At 38.6% G+C, this 15,283-nt stretch overlaps 1 protein-coding gene across 1 annotated transcript; it reads left to right on the top strand.

Annotated features, from left to right (window-relative positions):
- Positions 1–12,535: 12,535 nt before the first annotated feature.
- On the top strand, positions 12,536–14,483 carry LOC149156449 (mogroside IIIx synthase-like). The gene has a single exon (XM_089438166.1). It carries the CDS (start codon positions 12,743–12,745, stop codon positions 14,153–14,155), a length of 1,413 nt encoding a protein of 470 aa, XP_089294292.1. The 5' UTR covers positions 12,536–12,742; the 3' UTR covers positions 14,156–14,483.
- The last annotated feature ends 800 nt before the right edge of the window (positions 14,484–15,283 follow it).

The raw sequence follows: 15,283 nt of genomic DNA, 5'->3' as shown, positions 1-15,283 counted from the left end.
GCTGATCACCGATGTGCAATGTCCTGGACCCGCCAATCACCGATATGCCTGGACCCTGAAACCCCTGATCGTTGGCATACGATATTGGTGATCGCTTGATCGCTAATATGCCACTATGTCAATATCTCTTGACTGCTAGGACCTCTGATCTGTGATTTGCGATATTGGCGATCACTTGATCCTTGATCTCACTGCCCTCCCCTATTGTTGCTGGAAACTCTGATTGCAATTTGCGATGAGCCTTACCCTTGGTATTTTTCTCTTTGTTTTATAGCTTTCAAAGGGTAGCTTCAATCTGCTCTAACTTTTGATCCACAAGTCCATTTTTGGACTTCCATGTACCGTTGGAAAGATTCTTCCAAGCACTATCCAGTGGAGAGGGTCTGATTTTTCTTTGAGGACTTCTGTGGCTTAGACAATGGCTACAAATTTCTCATTTCTTTTGTCCTCTTTGTACAACTAGAACTCTATTTTTAGAAGGTGACAATATTAGCTCCACCTAGGGATAGTGCCTTGATAGCAAGGTGCTAAGAACTTGCATACTGTGAACTTCTCTTTTTTGGGCATGGAGTCTTTTTAAACAAGTGAAAATTTTGTGAAAATGGAACTTTAAACAGAAAACTGGAAATTTCATATGATAATTACAACACACACTGGTATTTACAATGAGTGCAAGACAATACCTTTTAATTATGGAAATATAGTTTGAGGAACTTCCCATTTACTAGTAGCTCCAATCATTCACCTTCTATATTTTCAAGTAGGTACACATTATTTCCTTTTTCTTTTGAAATTTTGAAAAGGGCAAACCAAAGGGAATCAAACTTTCTGTGTTTACCTTTTTCTTCCCATCAGACGTCCCATCGAAGAACTAAATCTCCTGGTTGAAGAGGTTGATCCTTGGCCTTTTGTACCAAGAAACTATTGGTGACCCAATACTGAAGATTCCCCCTTATTTTATCTTCTTGTCAGATGGAATCCCTACCCAATCTATATCTGTGAAGCCTTGAAGCTTCACTCCTTCTATCTGTTTGTACCAAAGACCAAACTGGGTGGTGCCTCTAAGGTATCTCAACACATGTTTAGATACCTTCCAATATAGTTTGGTTGGCTTAACCATGGCTTGACTAAGATAGTTAATTGAAAAAAACATGTTCGGTCGTGTGTTCACCAAATACATAAGTTAACCCACAAGCTGTCTATAAATAGTATCCTCCACTACTTCACCTGAAGTAGCATCTTCCTTCCTCCAATTTGTTGCTAGAGGAGTCTCCACATATTCTTTTCTCTCCATGTGGAACTCCTTTAGTATCTCGTTGGCATACTTTCTCTGAGAGACAAAAAGTTCCTCATCTCCTTTCCATACTTCCATACCAAGAAAGTAATGCATGAACCCCAGTTCCTTCATCTCGAATTCTCTTGCAAGATTTTATCATCTTCTCATCACCTGTTAGAATCAAATAATCGACATATAATACTATAATCAACAATCTACCTTCAACCACAATATGTTAAAGGTTCCCATCTTCTTCACTTTTGGTGAAGCCCAACCCGGTGAAATAGCTATTAATCCTGGTCTACCAAGCACAAGTTGCTTGTTTTAGTCCATACAACACTTGCTTGAGTCTGCACACATGCAACTCTTTGTTGAAGGTCTCAAATCCTTTTGGATGCTCAATAAACACCTCTTCCTCAATCATACCATTGAGGAATGTTGTCTTCACATCCATCTGTTCTATCTTCCATCTCATCTGCACTGACAGTGCTAGAATAGATCTGATTGAAGAATACCTTGCTACTTGAGAAAAGGTCTCATCGTAATCAGTTCCCTCCACCTCAAAGAATCATCTGGCCACAAACTTGGCCTTTTGTTTATCCACACTCCCATCTGCTACTTTCTTTACCTTGTAAACCCATATGGAACTCACCACTGACTTGTCTGCTGGTCTTGGGATGACTTCCCAAACACTGTTTCTGATAATGGAGTCATACTCCTCAACCATGGCATCAACCCACATTAGTTGTTGCACTTCTCCTTCAAATGAGGATGGCTTAACCTCTACACTCTTGCTCATTGTAGGTTTTAACCCTATACAAAAATTACCTGCATATGAATTCTAATAATAGAAAATGAACAATAGTGAGAGCATAACACATAAAACAAATATACACAGAGATTTTCCCCTGGATCCCAAAACTAGGACTACCAGATTGATTTTTTAATTATGTTCCTTTCAATGTTACAATACATATATATACATGTTGAAGCATCCAATACCATGGACCGAAACCATCATGCCCAAAATCATGTGCGAAAACCATGCACAAAACCATGGGTCCAAAAAAAATTCCCTGGGCCACTGCCCCAGACCCCATAGAGAGGGGCTAACTTCCCCCCTCAAACCCCCCATATAGGGGAGGCTACCGCCTCCGTTTCGCTTCAGCGCAATGAAGGGGGGGCTCTGTCCCCACTCTACCCCCCCGGTTTAGCTAGGGAGGCTAGTCGCAGAAAGAATATAACACAACCCAACATTCTCCCACTTGTTGTTTTCTTTCCATAGGAGGCCAAAGGACAGCTTAGTCATTTATCCACCCCTACAACACCCATTGTTTCTCTACACCAAGAGAACTTCTCAGAGATCACATATTTTTTCAATGCGTCTGCAGTATTCTTCAAAGTGTCCACCTTTACCAGCAACACCTTTTTGTCTTCAACCATATCCCTCACAAAGTGATACTGAACATCAATGTGCTTTGTCTTCAAGTGATAAGCAGGGTTTTTTGCCAAGAAAATTGCACTTTGGCTGTTACAATCTATCCTTATATCTCCTTGTACTAACCCCATACTTGAACACAATCTCCACAACCAAACTGCTTTCTTGCTTGCATGAGTGGCTGCCATGTATTCTGCCTTTGTAGTTGATAGTGCCACTATAGATTGTTTCTTACTCATCCAACTGACTGCATCTCCAAATAGGTTAAACATATACCCACTTGTAGATCTTCTTTGATCCAGATCTCCACCCCAGTCTGCATCAACAAAGCCACAGGTATCCAAAACTCTATCCAATCCTAGTCTTCCTTTGGAGTACAAACCATAATCACTAATGGCATGCAAATACCTGAAAACCCGCTTCACCCCTGTCCAATGCTCCTTCCCTGGTTTTGACATAAACCTGCTCAATACTCCCACTTCATGTTCAATGTCTGGTCTAGTACAAACCATCGCATATATTAGGCTACCGATTGCACTTTCATATGGAACATGGGACATGTCTTCTTCCTCTTCTTGTGTCTTGGGACACTGTTTAGCAGATAACTTTACACCTACAGGAATAGGAACCTTCACCAGTTTACTATCTTGCATATTAAACAACTGCAGTATTGTCATGACATACTTCCTTTGGTTTAACTAAAGCTTCCTCTTTGCCCGATCTCTTTTAATTTCCATGCCTAAAATATAGTTTGCAGCACAAAGATCTTTCATGTCGAATTTGGAGGGCAATTGGGTCTTCAAATCTTGGATAATTTCTTTATCATTTCCAACTAGCAGCATATCATCCACATACAATACCAGATAAATACCACAGTTACCAATTAATTTAAAATACACACAATGATTTTCTTTGCTTCTGGTGAAGCCAAGTCCCTGTATAAATGTGTCAAATTTCTGATACCACATCCTTGGTGACTGTTTTAACCCATACAGAGACTTCTCTAACTTGCATGCCAGTTCTTTCTTACCCTTCACTGCAAAGCCTTCATGTTGCTTCATGTAGATCTCTTCTTCCAGATCCCCATGAAGAAGTGTTGTCTTCACATCCATCTATTATACCTCAAAATCAAAAGTAGTAGCAATAGATAAAAGTAATATAATAGAAGCTACTTTGGCAACAGGAGAAAAAATATCACCAAAATCAATTCCCTACACCTGGGATTAACCTTTTGCTACCAACCGATCTTTGTATTTCTCTACCTTTCCTTCTGCATTCATCTTCTTCTTGAACACCCATTTGCTGCCAATGGGTTTCCTTCTAGCTAACAACTCCACCAGATCCCAAGCCTCATTTTTGTGCAAAGATGTCATTTCATAAACCATGGCCTCTTTCCAGAGTTTGCCATACTCTGAGTCTACTTCTTCCTTCACAGTTCTGGGATCATCATCAGTAATAGATAAAGAAAAAATTGAACAGAAATCAGATGGACTATACCTTTCTGGTTGCCTTCTTTCTCAAACTGATCTTCTCATAACCAGAGTTTGTTTCTCTTCATCTTCTGATTCCTCTTCTGCTATAGAGTCTAATTCTTTCTCCTTAAGCTCAAACTCTATATTCTCAGGTTCATTTTGTTGGACTTCATGTTTAATAACATATTTCACCTCTCCGAACAACACATCTTAGTTGTACATAACCTTCCTTTTTACTGGGTTCCAAAGCTTATAACCGTTTAAACCATCGTTATACCCAATAAAGATGCACTTTTCAGATTTACTATCCAACTTTGTTCTTTTCTCCTTTGGAACATGTACATATGCATCACATCCAAATACCCTCAGATGTGAAACAAAGGGTTTCTTACCAGTCCATACCTCTTGAGGAGTCTTATCCTACAACACTGATGAAGGTGATCTATTGACCAGGTAACATGCAGTCTCCACTGCCTCTGCCCAGAATTCCTGTCCTAACCTGGCACCACTGAGGATGCTTCTTTCCCTTTCCATCAACGTCTTGTTCATTCTTTGTGCAACTCCATTTTTTTTAGGTGTGTATGGAGTAGTCTTCTATCATGTTATACCACACTTCTTGCAGAACTCTTCAAATTTCTTCTTGAAAAATTCTCCACTATTATCTGTCCTCAGCGCCTTTATCTTCTTCTCTATCTAGTTTTCCACCAGAGCCTTAAATTATTTAAACCTATCAAAGAATTCATATTTCATCTTGATGAAATATATCCATGTATTCCTTGAGAAGTCATCAATAAATGATACACAGTACACATACTTACCCAGTGATGGAACCTTCACAGGCCTAAACACATCACTGTGCACAAGCTCTAATATCTGTTTCACCCTCTTACCACCAAAGGGGAAACTCACCTGATTTTGCTTCCCGTATACACAATTTTCACAGAAATCAAAATCTAGAGAGCTATTAGTCATACCTTCTACCATACCTTTACCATGAAGTATTCGAAGGCCCTTCTCTCCAATATGTCCAAGCCTTTGATGCCATCACATGGTCTTTTCTCGAGAGACCACTAGTTTTTCCACTCCAGTTTCAGGAAGCATAGAACTATTGCACCCATCAACAATAGTGCTACCTTGCAGCTTGTACAGAGTTCAAATCCAAACACCCCGCATCAATACTAGTGCTCCCCAAACCATCTTGCAGGTATCATACTCGAACACTGTTTTTACACCTGCATCATCCAGCTTGCTTTTAGAAATCAAGTTTTTGGCTAATGCAAGAATATGCAGAACACCAGGAAGTGTTCTAAGCCTTCCTATCATCCCCTAAGAAGACATCACCACCATCATATTTCTCATACTCGCAGAACCATTCTCTATGGGGAGTGAAGTGAATTGATGCAATTGAATCAATCAACCATGCCTCATGATCTACATGTGTACTTGGAGAAGAAGCCAAGTACATATCCCCACCTTCATCTAACGTGATTTTTGCTTCTACAGAAGAAGCATCATTAGATCTATCTCCTTTGTCAAGAGCTTTAGATTTACAGTCCCTTTTGTAGTGCCCTTCCTTTCCACATTTCCAGCACACCTTTACAGGTTTTCCTGAAGATTTAGATCTCCCTCTATATTTAGATTTCCCACTCGATGACTTATTTTTGTTTCTATTCTGGGACTATCCTCGTATAGACAAGGCACCATTATTCTTGCTCTCCATATTTTTCCATCTCATCTCCTCCATTAGCAAGGATGAGACTATTTCATCAAACTGCAAGGTAGTTGCATTGCCACCTATTGCAATAACCAAACTATCCAACGAATCTAGTAGAGAACAAAACAAGATGATGCAGTTATCTTCATCTGAAATTTTAATATCAACAGATAATAATTGACTTACCACAATATTAAATACATTCAAATGCTCTATCACCGAGTCTTGATCTTTCATCCTCAGGTTATACATCTTTTTCTGTCGGAAAAATTTATTCACCAAAGACTTAGATTGGTACAAAGTCCCTGAATTGTCCCACAAAGCCTTTGCCATAGCTTCCCCTGATATATTCAGCAATACTGAATCTGAAACGAACAATCATATTGTGCTCTTTGCCTTCTGATCCAACTTCGTCCATTCTTCATCGAACACTCCCATTGGTTTAGTACCTAGATCTATTGTGATCCACTGATCCTTATCCACCAATAGATCCTCCATATTGAGTTTCCACAACTCAAAACTCTCACCATTAAATTTCTCGATCTCTATCTTTCCACTGCTCGCCATCTTCTTTCACCACCAGAATCGATCCTGCAGATCTCCTACTAAACAAGGTCTACCACAGGCCCGAACGAAACCCCTCATCAACAAAAGAGTCCCCTTGAATCCAAAATAGCTCTAATACCAAATGTAGGTTTTAACCCCGTACATAAATTACCTGCATACAAATTCTAATAACAGAAAATAAATAATAGCAAGAGAATAACACATAAAACAAATATACACAAAGATTTTCCCCTGGATCCCAAAACCGGGACTACCAGATTGATTTTTTCATTATGTTCCTTTCAATGTTACAATATATATATATATATACACACATGCCGAAGCATCCAATACCATGGGCCGAAAACCATCGCGCCCAAAATCATGTGCGAAAACCATGCACAAAACCATGGACAAAACCATGGGTCCATAAACAAAAATTGTCTGGGGCGCTACCCCAGGCCACATAGAGGGGGGCTAACTGCCCCACTCAAAACCCCTTGTGACCCTCCTACTACCCATCGGCGCAACGATAACCCCCTGGTTTAGCTAGGGATGCTAGTTGTGGAAAGAATATAACACAACCCAACGCTCTTCAGAGCCATGTAGCTAGTGTACTGATCTGGTGACCTCCTCTTCCTACAATGTGATGTGGGTGCTCCCACATTCTCTCTAGAATCATGCATTAATATGTTAACCTCTCTGGTGTGCTTCCTTCCATCTTTGGAAGTCTCTACATGAGTGGGTGCTTCCACTCTCTTCTCCTCTACATGTGGTTTCTTCACATCATCCTAAGGTTCCTCCTTTGGAGCTAAAAGCTCCTCATCTGCATGTAACTGAAGCTCCCTCTCAAGGTAACATCTCATGGCCTTCTCTTCATCGAACTTCACATCTCTACGAACCATTGTCATCCTGTTGGATGGAAGGTACACTCGAAAGTTGTGAGGTGTATCCATGTACCCCACAAATATGCCCAACTCGGTTGTTGGCTCTAGATTTTTCCATGCATCCTTGGTAACATGACAATAGATTGATGAACCAAAGATCTTGAAGTGTGCCACATCTGGTTTCTTACCTAAAAAAGCTTCTTCTGGTGTACTCATCCCGAGAATTCGATGAGGACTTCTGTTCTGCAAATAAACAGTTGTGTTGCATGCTTCAGCCCATAAGTGCAATGGTAGGCCCTGGTCATGTAACATCGCTCGTGCAACTCCCACAATACTTACGTTCTTCCTTTTAGCCACCCCAGTCTGTTGTGGGTTATGAGGTGCTATTAACTCTTTTCGAATGCCTTCTGATGAATAGAAATTCTTGAAATCATTCGACACATACTCTCCACCATTATCACTTCTAAGAGATTTAACTTTCCTGTCAGTATCTTTCTCGACAAGTGCTTTAAATTCACAAAATTTAGCAAACATTTGATCTTTCTTCTGCATGAAGAAAATAAAACACTTACGAGAAAAATCATCAACAAATATTACATAATACCTATGCTTGGTCGTGGAGGCCATCGAGAATGTTTCACACACATTTAAGTGAACCCTATCAAGGATTGCTCGCACTCAATTGTCTTTATCATGAAAGGAAGCTTTGGTGTACTTCCCCAATGTACACCATTTGTATGTGTCTATCTACTCTAGTGTACCCTTGGGAAGTCCTGTAGGAATCTGTTGCATGATCTTCAAAGCTCTTTATTGCAAGTGACCCAATCTTCTATGCCACAAATCACTGATGTCTCGGCTCTACACCTTCTCTTCTTTTGTGCTCAAAGCAGCGCAATATTCTACATCCAATTTGTAGAGGGTCTTCACTCAAACATTGGTCTGCTTCACTTGTCCCAAGGCTATGTGACAAAGGAAATCCTTTCCCTTTCTAAATATCACATTGTAGCCACAGTCCTCCAACATGGAAACTGAAACCAAATTCTTCTTCAAACCTGGAACATACATGACATCTTTTAATGTGAGAGGAGTACCAGACTCCCTCTGAAAGGTAACAGTACCGATGTTGGTTGCGCTATACCTCCCATCATCTCCCATCTCGATGTGCATCTAGAGGTCCTTCTCCTCCAAGTCACTAAAGAACTCTTTGTTGTTGATCATATGGAATGAAGCTCCACTATCTAGGTACCACGCACTAGCCATCACCGATGTCACCATGCAAGCGATGAGGGTGAAATCCAGCTCGAATTTTGAAGTAAGAGCTTCATTTGCTGCTCCTTCTCAAGGCCTCTTACTAGCCTTCTTGTGCAGACACTTGGTGGCATAGTGTCCCAGCTCATGACAGTGAAAAAATTTAATCTTCGACAAGTCCTTCCTCTTGTCGCCCTTACAAAGAATCTGATTTGGAATGGGATGCATTCCCCTCCCCTTTCTTCACCTTTCTAGCTAAGGCACATCTCTCCTCATCATCCTGCTTGGATGAGGATCCATCTCTGGTGTTTTGTTGAATCTTTTCTTGTACCAAGTTCTACCATAAAATATCCCACTCTGGTAGATTCTCCCTCCCATTAACTGAGTCTTGGTAGTTGTGCCAACTCTTCACAAGGCCTAGAAGTGTTAAGCTCACCATATTATCTTCAACAACTATAGCACCAACACTTCCAATATCATCTCGTCATTGGGTGAACTTGGGATCAAGTACTTCGGTATTAAGTGACCCTTCTCCATCTTGATCTTTCTGAGATTGTCCTTTAGTTCGAGCTTCATGTGGTCACTATTGTTTTGAAACAGGTCTATCAGGGCCTTCCACATTTTCGTGGAGTTTCGAGACAATATGATCCTGAACTCCTTCTAGGATAATCCTTCTCGCCTTTGCCACACACTTTCTCCACTCTTCCAGATCCTGAGCATTAGCTGGATTAGGAATATCTTTGTCTATGAATTCCTTAATCCTGTTGTCTTCCAACACTGCCTCCATCCTATCCTTGCAAGAAATATAGTTTGAACTACCCTTAAGGGAATATTCGAGTCTCAATCTGTCGAACGACATCATGTTAGTTCTAAAGTATGACACTGCAAATTCAATTTCTCCTACAAAAGACAAACTCATATTCTCCTCTTCTATAGTGATTTTAGCTCTGAAACCATGTAGAAATTTCTTGTAGATTCAAACTGTAGACTGTAATATGATAAAACAATTGATTTGAATATACTCCTTTCATCAGCAGAAACAATAAACGATCAATGAAATCACGAAGCATGTAAGAGAAAATTCAATAGCGTATAACACAATGATTTTCTGGCGAAAGCCATAGCTAAAAAGCCATGCTATATGTATATTGCATTAATTAGAAAATGTGAGAAGATTACAATGCTTTGTTCAAGCTCGAGCAACATCTGCACTATCTCTATCTATATTACTACTTCTTAGACAATCTCAAGCTAATCTTTAGCTAATTTTGCTACCTGCCAAGCTCCTATTTCCTTGCGTCATTCCCTTGGGAATTAGCTCATATCTAATTGGGAAATCCCACAATTATGAATGGTGAAATCCTCATATGCCTTCCTATGATTGCATGCACCACCTGCACAATTCGGATGATTAGACAACTAATAGTACACTATCCCTCAACTCCAATCTCAACTGGGTCTTTCTCTTATCTGACATGCATGAGTTAATTATGAGTGAATCTTCAGTTTACTGATTACAATAGGTTACACCCCACTACCGCAAGTTACACCTCACTATAGTAAGTCACACCTCATTGCTGCAGGTTACACCCCACTACAGTAAGTCACACCCCATTGATGCAGGTTACACCTCACTACTAGATCTCCCACTAATTCCTCCATCAGTTGGAACTAGTTTAATTGACTTTAACTCAGTTGGACTAAATTAAATAATTACAACTCAAAATAAACTCAACTAGTGCTTCTAATTGTAGGAGACACTCCACGTGACTCTAGTTAGACCCCTAACTCAAATTAACTAAGCTAACTAAATCAAATTAACTAGTTAACTATTACAAATTGTCATGAGACGTGGAATTACAATTTAATTCCTAATTTAATTCAAGGACAAAATATATTAGGATTTTCTTGTTACATTTTCAATAGAGTACTCATATGTTCCTAGTCAATTATATTGGAATATTAATTAATCAAGCATTTGAGAGATATACATTGTTATAGATTCATCTAGTTCATTTTTGTTACAACTGTAATATATCATGCTCACAATGTAATAACTTAGAGATCAAAATAAATATATTACAAGATGTTACAAACATTTATGAATTTAAATTACATTAACAAAATTATCTATTTTCATTTTAATTTGTATTTTAAATTCAAATTTTATGAGTATTCTAAAAATTCACCTTCAAATTGCTAAAACAATTATATCATCTTGATGACTTGACTTGCCTACTATTATATCTTAAATCAAGTAGTTTATCTTCTAAATTGTTTAGACAAACTTACTAAACTCTCTTCGTGCCACTTCAACTCACTTCAAAGCTTGTGAAATCTTCACTACTTAAAACATGAAATTCTTTATTTTATTCCTACCCACTTACCTTTACTATTATAGTATGTGATACTGTAGATTGTTGAATGAATATAAAATATGTTAACTATTAATGATTTTAAAATATTCACTATAAAATAGTTTGCATGGATATGGCTTGAAATTAAATCAAAAAAATAAAAATAATAAATATCAAATATATAAAATAAAAAAAAAAACTTTTAAATTTGTGTTTTTTAATTTATCATTTAAACATGGTATATATAAAATTTATTTATTTATCCAAAATGTTATATATATATTTTATATATTCAAAAATCAAATCTTATTTATACGAAATTTAATAAACCAAATATTTAAAAATATTATCAATTAACATAAAAATATTAATTAATAAAATTTCACAAAAAAATAATTATATAATAGAAAATTATAATTAAACACAATTTAGTACAAGAATTTTCTAAAGTCAAAAGCCTATTTATGAACAACTTCACTCTTCTTGGTATACACTCCGCTTCTCTTTGGCCATTTTCAGATATATATCTAACTTCTGCAACTTCTTTTGCCCATCTTCTCATTTTACACCTGCCCATCTTCCCAATACAACTCTATAAACCCATTGAGCCGAAACCAGTATTAAATTAAAAATAAAACCATCCTTTACCATCATTCCTCTACCTTCCAATCCAAGTATTCACTTAAAAATAAAACTTTGCCTCTGCTATCAGAGCTCGACCTACCATTCCAAGGATGTATTTTTTGAAGTCGAATTGTTGGGCGCGTGAACTGTTTTATTTTTGATCCAGCATTAATTGAAATTAAATTTGTTTATTCAATCCGAACGAAAAAATTAAAAAAATGTCTTTTAGTTTGTTTATTTTTAGTTGGATTAGAGAATCTGGTATATTTTGGTTCATTTAATTGGATTAGAGAATTTGGGATATTTTGGAATGCCCTTGTATACCAAAGTTAGATTTTGGTTGGAATTGGATTAAAAAAATTAAAATAATCTGAACTTTTAAATAATTTTTCATAGTTGAAATAAATTTAGTACTATCAAAAATTTTAATATACTTAAATTTTCAAAATTTTAAATTTAACAACTGTAATTTATATTTTCAAAAAAATTTATCGAATTTTTTTATAATTTTACTGGAATTTCCATTATTTTCAAAGCCTTTTAGACTACTTTTTAGAAATAATCAATTTCCAAAATATTCTGACCTTTACCATTTTACCTCTGCTTTCAATTCCGGTGGTCAAAAAATTAGATGAAATTTATATTTTTATCAATGAGAATGCCTTATCATTAGGCAACAAATAAATCCTATCCTATCAAGTTGTATTGAGAGGCCTGTAAACGCCCACCCATCGATTTCCTGTGAGCATATACAGCCTCCGCTCAATTAAAGCCCAATAACATAAGATTTATTTGTTGCCTTCAGTTAAAGCCCCAATAAAATAATATAAGATTTATGTGTTGCCTTATCATTCTGTAATTGAGAATGTCCTATTTACAGTGATTTATTGATCATATTATTTGAGCATGTCCTATTTACAGTGATTTATTGATCATATTATTTATGAAGCTGAACCCATGCTACCTACCACTAAAGACAGTGCCTACCATTCTACTATTGTCAAGTTATCAACCACTCTTCCGTGCTACTGTTGTCAAGTTATCAACCATTCTTTCGGTCGTCGCACGACAAATTATTTACATAATTTGCGCAACTAAAGCCACCTTCCTTTCCTTTGCAAGCCTGTTCCAATATTATTTGTTTTATTAGGTATTTTATCAGAAAATCACAGGAACCACCATGGAAGGAGACGACAGTAGCAGAAGACTGTATGTGGTGATGCTCCCATTTTTAGGGCAGAGTCACTTCAATGTGTGCTTACAGCTTTCCAGAATGCTGGCAAGCAGAGGCGTTGCGGTCATTTACGTGAGCCTCCCTTCAAACCTAGATGTTCTGCGCTCTCTAGTGGAAGGAGAAAGATGGAACGATCATGCTTTTCCTCTCTATTTTCAGGATTTATCGATCCCAGACGCCGAAGCTTCTCTGCCACCGGGCCGTCAGAATACAAATAAAATCTCCCCCGACATGATACCCAAGATCTTCGATCTCCTGGAACAAATGCGCAACCCGTTGGAGGCTCTCATGAGGGAGCTCACCGGCAGGGAATACTACGAATCCAGGGGCCTGCCGGCTCCCCATCGCCTCGTTCTCGTCTTCGACCTCTTCATGGGTTGGTCCGTTGCCGTCGCGGCCAAATTCGGTGTCCGGTCGTTCACGTTGAGCCCGTTCAGCGCGCACATCTGGCTGTCTTTGGAGGTCAAGTTCCTGGGCAGGGTGGAGCCGCTGCTGCTGCCGGTTGTTGCAGAGGCTATCGAGAAATTACCTTCGGCGGACTTTGTGGCGTCGCAGGTCCGCAGACACATGGACTTTACACGCCTCGCAGACGGGGTTCTCCTTAACACGTTCGAAGATGTGGAGCCCAAAATTTTCCGACACCTCGAAAGCGTGGGCGTGGGAGGCCGTAAACCGTTCTGGGCAGTTGGGCCGGTCATTGATGTTCCTCGCAGGGATCAAACCCGGAGGCCTCGGGACGCCGAGATTTTGGCGTGGTTGGACACCCAAACGATCGGTTCAGTCGTTTACGTGTCTTTCGGAACGGAGTCGTATGTTTCTCCAGCGCAAGTGACCGAGCTGGCTCTGGGTCTGGAGGCAAGCAGGCAGCCCTTCCTGTGGGTGCTGCGCCCGCCCGCGCCCTTATCGGCTGAGGGCTGGAAAGCGAACCTCTTGCCTGAGGACTACGAACGGCGGGTGCAGGGGCGATGCCTGATCGAGACCGGGTGGGCGCCGCAGGGAGCCATTTTGGCGCACGAAGCGACGGGCGTCTTTATCAGCCACTGCGGATGGAATTCGAGTCTGGAAAGTATGACCGCAGGGGTTCCGTTAATCGCGTTGCCGCTGCAGACAGACCAGCCGGCTAATGCTCTGCTGTTGGCGAAGGAAGCAAAAGTGGCGGTGGAGATGAAGATGATCGATGGGGTCGCTAGACGGGATGAAGTGGAGAGCGCGGTGAAGAGTTTCCTGTGCGGGGTGGAGGAGGTGGAGATAAAGCGGAGAGTGAAGGCGGTGAGTAAATCTGCCATTTCTGCCCTCTCTTATGAGGGAGGAGCCGCTTGGAAAAACTTGGACTCATTCATTCAATACTCGTTACAGTAATGAATTCAATCTCTTCTATTTCGCAAGGTGAACATTGCAATAGTTCCTAACATGAGGGCATTTTGCATGGCCAGTGAATGGATATGTTGAAATGAATGCCATTCATTTGTGGGCATTGCATTAATTCAAAACCCTTGGGTACTTCTAATGCGCGGTGAATGTAAATTTTATTTATCATTACCGGCCAGCCAGAGCACTTGCTATAGTGATTTGCCATAGTGATTTGGTTTTAATTTCAAGAAATATGTTTATTTGAGTGTAATTTCAAGAATATGTTTTATCTTGAATAAGATTTATTTAGATTTAAAAAAAAAAATGTTTTTTCAAATATTATTTCTATATTGAAAATATAAATGACAAATCATATTTCTTAAAAACATATTTAAGATCACTTCAAGCTTCCATCACCATATCCATTATTTAACCATCGAAGTTAATCTAACACTTTTCATGCTTGCTTTTATTATGTGTCTCAACAAATTCCTTGTTATCATTTTGCACACAACTTAGTAAATGTATTATCACTTTTCACATTATTCATGAATTAATAGTTTTGTGTATGAGAAAGCTTGAATAATGAAAAGAGATATTCAATCATAAAATCAACTTTATTTTTGTGAAATAAACAAAATTTATAATTAGGATTACAAAATGGCTTCTTCTATATAACACATAAATATTGATATCCATCATCTATGTCATTCACAAAGATTGAGATCCAAATCTACTGTTTACTCATCCTTTTTCATTTTATAATGAAGGCTACACAATGGGTTCCCCTATATATATAACACAGAAAGATTTAGATCCGTCATTTATGTCATCCACAAAGATTGAGATCCAACACTACTCTTAAGTAATCCTTTTTCAATTTTAAAATTAATACCTAAGAAGATTAATTTTTCAATTGAAATTTATAAAAATAATGATAAATAACTAACAATATAGGGCTATGTAAATCCTCCAATATTTCTCAATCTAACAAATTAGGAAAAAAAAAGGATTGAGAGAGGGGGTGTAAATTAGAAAATATCACTTGTTAAATGTTTTCATCTTTTTTTAGATGTATCAATCTCAATGACCCGACAACAATAGAAGTGCACTTCCAAATCCCGGATTGAGAAGATT

This window comes from Pinus tabuliformis, chromosome 9, assembly GCF_031772625.1.
Source record: "Pinus tabuliformis cultivar Carrire ecotype Pingquan chromosome 9, CPIR1, whole genome shotgun sequence".
In the NCBI taxonomy this organism is placed as follows: domain Eukaryota; kingdom Viridiplantae; phylum Streptophyta; class Pinopsida; order Pinales; family Pinaceae; genus Pinus; species Pinus tabuliformis.
Note: the sequence above shows the minus strand (reverse complement) of the source record. Positions and strands in the feature narration are given on the sequence as shown.